Raw genomic sequence first — 9,858 nt, forward strand, 5'->3', positions numbered from 1 at the left:
AAGGTAGCGACCCCTTCCTCGGCCAATGAGTTATGTTATTGGATAGGTAGCTCGAGAATACCTAATCCACCGTAGGCACGCCAGGTAAGCACTGGCCAGTTGTACCCTTGTTGCAGAGGTGGCGCCACTTAATCAGCTATCGTGGCGCGGTCATCAACACTATTCAAAGTAAAAATAATTACCAAACGTGGCCTAAGGACTTGATCAAACGTTTTGCCTTTGTCAACTCCGTATTACCACACCATAAAACGAAGAGGTGACAAAAAATAACGGAACTACTTTACTTGTTTGAACTTTTAACTATGATATGAAAAAGTAATGAAGTGGAGGTTAAATATCAGCTTGGTGGCTGGCACACATGCCCAACCACCTAGCATGCATGTGCAATGAAGAGAAGAGAACTCTGTTTTTGATATGTAAAGGTCTAACAATCAAAACTCACCAAAGTACAACAATAGTATATATTTAGATTTAGTAAATTTAGGATAGTGAGTGGGACCTCTCTTAAAAGTTTCTTTTTATTTACTGAAAAAAAAAAGAAAAAAACAGAAAATAGGTGGGGTTGGGTAGGGTTTCTTTTTATGTTTTTTCTTTAGATGAAGTTGGAGATTGAGATACAACTTAGATTGGGTAATCCGAACTCAACCCAAGGCCAGCCTGATTTTCACGAGTTTGGATAATCATTTTTATAATTAGTGTTGAGTTTGGGTTGCAATATCTCAATCCGAATTTAATTAAGGTTGGGTTTGGGTTAAAGTGCTAGCAATCCAAACCCGAATTCTAATATTATTTTTATATATATTTTAACTTTTAAATATATTATATATAATATTTAAACTATGATAACTTTTTTTCTTTTCAAACTTTTTTTGTTGAATGTTAACTTATTGTATGTTAACATTTAGGTATAAAAAGTCTTTAAACTTCTTCTTGTTTAAGAGTTATTTAATCTAAAACTAATTGAAGATCATATTAAATTAATGTGATAACGGTTGTGTGTTGCGCTTTCTTTCTGATTAGTCAATTATATTGGTAACTTATGTAATTAATTATCAAAACGCTTTATTCTGATTATAGGTTCTTCTTCTTCCTCTTCTTCTTCTTTTTTTTTTTTTTTCTTAACCCATATAGGAGAGTATAATAATATATTACAAAAATAAAAACTTGGAGTATCAATTTTGATTCGTTATACCACCAAATATGAAAATAAAATTTTAGTGTAATTTTTCTTCACAAGATTACATTAGATTTTTTTAAAAAGTAAAACTAGATAAGAATTAATATGAATAAATCAATTAGATTATTTCATAAATCAACACCTACATCAATAAGTAAGAGATGAATTAGTTTTGCAACTTTTTCAACATTCCTTTAAATATGATTTCTAAAGATAAAGATATTTTCGACACAAATTGAAGTCTTTAAAAATAATAAATTATTGGCGGACCACATGTTTAAATCTTGTTAGAACTTTCGAGATTTTAAAAATAATTAAAAAAAAATAAAAAAAAAATGGGTGGTTGTGGCCACCATTGACGTCAAATAATTCAGCACTTGCTCTGACATAAAAAGAATGAGGGTGGTTGACATAAGGGATCGAACAAACCAGTAAACAGGCCCATTGCATATCCACCATTGTAGAATATGAAGCTCGACTGTTTGGTGGAGGGGTTTGAGAAGACTGACGGTTAAGCGAATGCAATGATACATATATATGTCGAAATATATAATTGTTGAACACTCACTCACTCCTCTGATTATATATGTTCTTGAGACACTCGATCAGCTCTCTAAACTTACATTAACATGGCTTCTTCTTCTTCTTCTTCATCATCTCACTACTTCACATTCAAACACACATTCATTTTTCACATTCTCCCACTCATCTTCTTAACAATCCCGACTCAACCCGCCATCGGATGCTACACATCCATCTTAGGCTTTGGGGACTCCCTCACCGACACCGGAAACTATCTTCACTACTCTATCTCCAATAGCTTGACTCTCCCTAACTATGCTTATCTACCATATGGAGAAACCTACTTCCAACGTCCCACCGGCCGTTGCTGCGATGGTCGTCCCATCATTGACTACATTGGTACGTTTATTTATATACATACAAATATATACCAGTAATATATATATGTGTATATATAGATATATATATGATCTGTTGTTCAATGAAGAAGAGATTTATCCACATCAAGTATACTTAAATCATATCTAAAGGTTATCTTCCTGTAAAGGAAGTTTATATTAGACACACATGTACTACATAAATATATATCATTTGATGGATGAGTGAATGGGGTTTGCATTGCAGCTCAGAATCTTGGACTTGGACTCGCGCCACCTTATTTGGGTAATGGAGAGAATAATTCGTCAGTGAATTTTGAAGAGGGTGTGAATTTTGCTGTAGTGGGTGCTTCGACGATGAATGCTGCGTTCTACCGAGAAATGGGAATTGAAAATCAATACGAGAACTTTTCGTTGGGAGTTCAGTTGGGTTGGTTCAAAGAAATGTTGCCATCTCTCTGCGCCAACGCATCTTCAGGTAAGTATACCTCCACAGTACTTGACCAGTTGAACTCCAGGATCATTGGGAGTTTAGCACTTATTTCTAGACTTTCTCATCCATATACATATACATATACATATACATATAAATATAAATATAATATATATATATACACACACACATACACACATGCACACCGATTGAGTCCGGCATACATATCTTTGGCATACCAAATCAATCAATATCCACCATTATCCGCCATTTTAATTTGGTTGACAGGTTTCTTTATCTAAGTAGGACCACTTTTTATGAATATAGTCTATTAATTAGATGGATATATTAATGACAATGATATGACTCAACTAATATTTATCTAACAAAATTACAAATTAATAAAAAACAAAAATTACAGAAAAAGTGAATATTTGAGACTCTATTTACCTATATATGGAGTAAAAGTCAATAATTTTCAAAGTTATGAATTTTTTATAAAAGTAAGATAGGGGTAGTAAAAGTTGACACGACTCGAATACGACACGAGTTAAACGGGTTCGGGTCATAAACTGGTCAACACGATTAACCCGTTTAGTTAATTGTGTCGTATTTGAGTTGAGAGATTCAACTCGTGTAACCCGTTTATACACTTTTAACTATATATGTCGTAAATAAATTTCTATTTAAAATTTAAAATTACTATATAAACTTGTGTCTTATAATTTAATCTTTTGGAAAGTAGAAATTATATAGTAATTTGGTTGATTAAAGGCTTATATTTTTTTTTAGTATTTATTATTTTATTGAGTATTATTAATAATTTAAATAATATAATTTTTTTTTAAAAATAAGTCATTAAACGAGTTACACGTGTAATCAATTTAATAAACAGATCGGGTTAATGTTGAGAGTTCCTAACACGATTATTAAACGGGATCATGTTCGGATTGAGCTGTTTAGTATAATCTGAAGTTGATACAACACGATTACGACCCGCAAACATGAATTGCCATCCCTAAATGTAGACATAGATTTGCACTATTTATTTTCTTAAATATCCCTCTTATTGTTCAACTTAAATTCCTTAACTGCCTTTTTTTTTTTTTTTTTTTATAACAAAATTGGTATCCACGTGTAGAAAACGTGGTACCCATTTGCACTAAAGTGGTATTTGTACAAATGTAATACTACATGTTTCAACAACGGTTATAAAAAAGGTTTGTAAATATTTATCATCTGATTGTCATAGTGATACCCCTTTTTTTTTTTTCTTTTTTTTTTTCTTTTTTTTTTTTTTTAATGACGGAATTCATAGTGATACTCTTACTATACAACTTAACAGGTTATCAAAATATTAGTTCTCTTTTTGGTTGCTAGTAGTAAAAATGTTGTGCACAAAATATAATTCCAACTTATATAAAAATGGTACCAAGTAGTACAAAAGTAATATATATGTACACAAATATGATACCTAAATGCATAGTGTATATATATATATCAAAGGTAGAAAAATTCAAATAGCTTAATACAACAATAATTATCTGTTATATTTAACAATTAGTGTGTTGATTCAATATATATATTTATATTTATATATGCAGATTGCAATAAACTTCTTGAGAGTTCTCTTGTTCTAATGGGAACGATTGGAGGCAATGATTATGACCATACATTGACGGCAGGAATAAGCTTAGAAGAGGTTGAATCATTTGTACCAGTAGTTGTTAATACTATTGCCTCAACTATCAATGTAAGAAGCTAATATCAATGTTGTGCTCTGTTTTTAGCTTATTACTTGTTATATAAATTGCCCTTTACCAAAAATATTAAAATAAAAATAAAATGTAGGCTCATGTAGAAGACGAAAAAAGTAAGGTGAGCTGGTGGCGGTAGGGCGTACTCCCGTGTATGTTAGGGAGCTAGGTTTCGACTGTTGCTCCCTCCCCCACCTCCACTCACTCCAAAGAAAATGGTAAGTTATATTGGCCTTTTTGAGATTTGGACAAACTACAAACATGTAGAGTATTTGGTTTTTATTACTTTAATCTTTCTTAAAATTTGACGTGTGTGCTTACCGACACTTATGTCGTTAATTAAAATTAAACAAATGATTAAGTTGTCTATCTTTTGTGTGAAAAGATTACAATAACTTTATATTTTGAAATAAAATGACAAAAGTACGATTAAATGCCATTAGAATATAACGTATCAATTTTCATACCAATTTTATAATATTAAATTTTACAAAAGTAATAATTATTATTATTATTTCTTTTAACAATATTTGATTAGGATTTTTTTTTTTTTTTTTTTTTTTTTTTTTTTTTTTTTGGTAATGTTCATAAGATGGGAAAAAAATAAAAGGGTACTAAAGTTTTTCTAGTTTGAGATTTTTTTTAATTTTTTCTTTTTTTTTTTTTCTTTTTTTGTAACTATTTTAAAATTAGGAAATGTCAAATTCATAAAAGCCAAACTGTGTAATTTGTCCGAAACTTAACCATTAAAGTCCGTGTAAATTATAATAATAAATAAATAAATAAAATAATATGTGGCTAGGGTTTTGATTTTACTTTTGAGGCAGTAGTAACATGTTCTTACTGACAGCAGCGTAGACACAGGCCATGTTCCATAGGAGAACGATAAAAAACTGGACACCCACCCCACTCGGTGTCGGTTGTCGGACAGTACTGCAGAGGTGCTATTATAAAACTCTAGTGTATAAATTGTGTTCCACTAGTACAGTAACACACACAAACACACACGGCACATGGCGTGCACACTTCTTTTGAAAATGGTTTATACATGCAGGAGTTAATCGAGCTTGGAGTGGTGACGCTCATGGTCCCTGGGATCATACCACTTGGATGCACAGCGGCCAATCTAGCCTATTACACCAATTCTACGGCGGAAGATTATGACCCCAAAACTGGCTGCCTCACTTGGTTGAACAAGCTTTCTGAGTACCACAATGAATTACTTCAGATAGAACTAAACCGGATTCGACAACTTCATCCCCATACCACCATTAGCTATGCAGATTATTACAATGCTGCAATGCCCTTGTATCTTTCTCCCGCCAAATTTGGTACTTCCATGCACCCTTTTAACCTTCTTATACACATCAATATTTTGTGATTTTTCTAGATATATATTGTACCCCATCAAAGGTGGAGATTGCATAGTTATCAAGGGCGAATTCAACCTTTTTAAATGGGATGGACTAATTTTGGATTGAGCTAACTTTAGACTAAACTACCATTACTATTTTTTATTTTTTTTTTATTTTTTGAAAGTAGTATGGTAAATTTTTTTTTTTGGCAACGTTACCTCTGATAAGTTGGTCAGATCCCACGTGATGTTTCATCTTTGATGGAGCACATGCATGACCTACTCCAGCGCTGAAGAGGATCTTACTTATTTAGTGGATGCTTCATGCTCATAAAATTTATAATCGGGATTAGGTATGACACTATTGTTTATGTCCTATTAATGCAGGATTTACAGAAGGAGCTCTGACTGCATGCTGTGGAGGGGGTGGCCCATACAATTACAACTCATCTGTGTCATGTGGCTCTCCGACGGTAACTAGTTGCGACGACCCTTCTCTGTATGTTAACTGGGACGGTTTGCACTACACAGAAGCAGCAGCTAAATGGATTTCCGAAGGTCTATTATTCGGACCCTACACCATTCCTCCGTTGAACACCTCATGTGTTTCAGTTGCTGTGACTGCTGAATCTTCAAACTATGACTAGCTATACCATTTTATTCGACCATTTCCACTTTCTTTCCGTTAGTTTAACTTTCTGGCGTATCGGACCGAGAAAACAACTATCACCTTATGTATCCATGGTGTTTTATGCAGTAGTCTAAGAGTATGTCCATGATATCTTCCATGGCAACTGAACTGAGCTATGTAATAATTTGTATGACATAACTTTTGGGTTTTTTTTTATATTTATGAAATGATGCATGCAAGTACTTTGGCTATGATTTTTTTCTAGATGACTTCATATTATTATACAAATACAGATGAAGTATTTTGATGGCGAGTTTTAATTCGCATTTTATTTAAAAAGAACATGACACAAAAAGACAATGATTCTCAGGTTTAAAATTCTAATCGAAGTCTCTTGAGAGTTTCTTATTCCTTTGATAAAGTGGATAAGCCCAAAAGATATGAACCTCCAAAGCAAAGACTTTGGGTTAGAGATTTATGTGGAGAATGATAAACTAGTTGGTGTTAAAGATTCAAACTCATTATCAAGCGTCCAGACAGTAAAGCAATAATTTATTTTCAAATGGGAAAATCATAATGGGCTTAATCGATCGTCTCCAATCTTACAAGTTACAAATTTGATTTTTTGGGAAAATCCAAGCAAGTCTATGAGGAAGGAATGGTAGCTAGTAAAGTGTCTGGAACGGACGTCCCATCCATTTCAAATCCATTCTTCGGAAATGTCTTGTCTTTTTGATGAAGGTTCATCTACCCAAGCCTACACAATAATGGAGTTGTGTTCAAATCTGTGTGATGTTTCTGGTCAGAAAATGTGGCAAGAAATGTAAGCTCATAAAGTCATGACTCTCTTTATGCACCGAATTTGACTGCATAGACGACTCCAAATTTCAGTGTCATATTCATCAAACATCTAGTTAATGGGGTGTTCTTATTATAGGTCACATTTTGGACATAATTATTTATTTGTCTTGATCGAGATCAATTGTCCGGACATAACTTCTCCCAAGCTTGATTTTAGGAAGTTATATTGATTTAGAGCAAAGTTGTCCCCTCCACGTTTTAAGAAGTACCAAATTGAACAACAATATATATATATATATAAACACCATCTGTTTAGACGTTACAATCAATGCATAGATCATCCAATTGAGTGGACTTAAAAATTGAAATAATTCTCACTTTATTTATTCCACATTACCCACTACGTTGGACCAGTTTCTTTTTCTAAAGTAAGTTTATTTATTTATTTATTTATTCTTATATATTTTCTTCCCTATAACAGTTACTAGCTTGGTGCTCAACTACTGTGGTTAAGAAATTATTTATTGATAAAATAAGATGATGATCACAGTTAATTCAGAGAGAGCAAATTCAGAAATCTGAACATAAAATTAATGAGGATTGTTAAATCAAAGGTGGACACGGGGAGATATCATAATGATGTAGTTGTTGAACTTTGAATTATGTTATGAAAAACTAATCAGGAGGTTGTTAATATCTTAATATACTTGCCCAACAACCGGCAAACTCTGTTTGGAATATATTGAGAATCCAAATATTATCATCACCAAATTGACAAATTTCCTTGAAGTGTCATTAGATGCCAAAAAAAGAAATATTATTAATAATAACAATCCCCTTTTGGAGATAAAGTTGCGACTCGCATGCAGTAACAATAGTGGGCCAAGAAAAAGAATGCTACCATATTTGGATTAGCTTTGTATTTCAATATTACTGAACATTACAGACAACTATAATGCATATAGCTTTTTTGGCAAAAAAATCTTAACATGCTTTTATTGGTAGGACCTAAAACAGGTTTGAGCTTTAAATGGCCATCCCCTAGTAATGTGCCAATTTGGGACGGTTCTCATCTTTTCAATTAATTCCATTAATGGCACAAACTTTTCTGCTTTTTCATTGTTGTTCATTTTGACTCTAGCACTACTCCACGTTGTTATGAGTTTGATTTAGATGTCAAATCTAAATTAAATTCACTACACATCTAATTTAGAAGTAGAGGAACTATGGTTAGATTTCGGAAAAACAAAAGAAAGAGAGAGCTAATTAACTCAATAGACACATAAAATATGAAAAATGATACTTAGGCGTAAGACTTTCGCGACCATATTACATTGATCTCACCATTACATTGATCTCACCACAATGCATTCCAAGGATGCAATATGCTCGGGAATAATGATATTATGTCCCATTGTTTAGGTCCGAATAGAGTCTGAACCCTTTATTTTTTTACAAGTGTATTGACTATTCAATGCCATGTAATAAATAATTCCATTTTGCATGTTATGAGAAATCCCTTTGAATTGTTCAAAATTTACAATTAATGCCACTAACCAAAAAAAAAAAAAAAAAAAGCCTCAATTCATATGCCTTTTGATGTCAAGTTTGCACATGCTCTGTCTGATTAGATTTACTTGCCTAAAAATTAATAACATATACTAATAACTTTTTCTATAAAAAGTGATTTAAAAAAAATGAAATGTACTTAAATAATAAACTAAAATATGAAGGATAGAAAAAACTAACTAATGAGATCTACTTATATTGAATGATATCATAACTTGATACAATTTATTATTTTGGATGAAAAGTTATAAATGAAATATTTATAATAATAATGAACAGGCATGTGGCCTAACGGTATAAGGCTCGTACATTTAAAAGAGAGGTCAAGGGTTCGAACCTTAGTGGAGGCAGTGTGTGTGTGTCTTAACTAGAAAAAAAATATTTATAATAATAAAAAAATAACCAAATTATTCACTATTAATTATAAAAAAATGGATTACACAATTAATTTTTCAAAAAAGCTTTCAAACTCCGCACCTTCGACATATAAATTTTATTTTTTTTCAAAATTTAAGTATAATATAATTACAAATTTTTTTTTTTTTTTAAATGGTCATTAAACACTAGACTAAAAATAAGAATAAGAAAGACTAAAGAATTAGATAATGAAATATGCCAGTTATTTAACCTTCCGGAAAAAAATATACCATTTATGAGAGATAATTATGTCATCTCCTTCTTTTTTTTTTTTCTTTTTTTCTTTTTAAAAAGAAGGTGATGTGTCAAATTCTAATATAATTTCTCTAAATACTAAAACATTCATAGGCTTTCTAAAAAATTTATTATAAATATATTTTTTAAGTTTTCCCTTAAATTATAACTAGTATCAAGTCATTTTTTTTTAATATGAACATATCTCATTTGTTTAGGATTCAAATACCGTTTATTTTCTAACAAAAAATAAAAATAAAAATAAAAATAAAAAGTACCATTCACTTTTAGAAAATTTTAATGTTTATAATTTTTTAGAAAAATTATCATTATATTTTATTAATTTTTTGAGAAATTAAATCCAATTAGATGGGGCATGTGCAAATTTGACATCAAAAATAAATTCATGCTTTAGCATTCTTTTATGATTAGTGGCATCAAATGTAAATTTTACAAACTCAAAGGATTTTTCTTTACACACAAAATGTGAGTAGTCATTGCGCTGAAAATTAGGCAATTCAAACTCCATTCGCTATAAAGAATCGGCCAAACTATCATTACTCTATGCTTCAGTAAAAGACTTTGC

General features: G+C 31.4%; 1 protein-coding gene across 1 annotated transcript; it reads left to right on the top strand.

The window, feature by feature from the left end:
• The first annotated feature begins 1,796 nt into the window (after positions 1-1,796).
• Positions 1,797-6,518, top strand: LOC132278989 (GDSL esterase/lipase At1g28570-like). Its single transcript, XM_059780904.1, has 5 exons — positions 1,797-2,098; positions 2,324-2,554; positions 4,114-4,262; positions 5,321-5,597; positions 6,008-6,518. Exons 1-5 carry the CDS (start codon positions 1,807-1,809, stop codon positions 6,265-6,267), a joined length of 1,209 nt encoding a protein of 402 aa, XP_059636887.1. The 5' UTR covers positions 1,797-1,806; the 3' UTR covers positions 6,268-6,518.
• The last annotated feature ends 3,340 nt before the right edge of the window (positions 6,519-9,858 follow it).

This window comes from Cornus florida, unplaced genomic scaffold (genome assembly GCF_030987335.1).
Source record: "Cornus florida cultivar Cherokee Brave unplaced genomic scaffold, ASM3098733v1 CherokeeBrave_3.0.0_Hap2_Chr01, whole genome shotgun sequence".
In the NCBI taxonomy this organism is placed as follows: Eukaryota; Viridiplantae; Streptophyta; class Magnoliopsida; order Cornales; family Cornaceae; genus Cornus; species Cornus florida.

Excerpts from the sequence above, each read along its gene's own strand:
- LOC132278989 (XM_059780904.1), top strand. The coding sequence starts at position 1,807 with ATGGCTTCTTCTTCTTCTTCTTCATCATCTCACTACTTCACATTCAAA. Across the intron at positions 2,555-4,113 it reads CTGCGCCAACGCATCTTCAG|ATTGCAATAAACTTCTTGAG; the intron begins GTAAGTATACCT and ends TTATATATGCAG. Across the intron at positions 5,598-6,007 it reads TCTTTCTCCCGCCAAATTTG|GATTTACAGAAGGAGCTCTG; the intron begins GTACTTCCATGC and ends CTATTAATGCAG.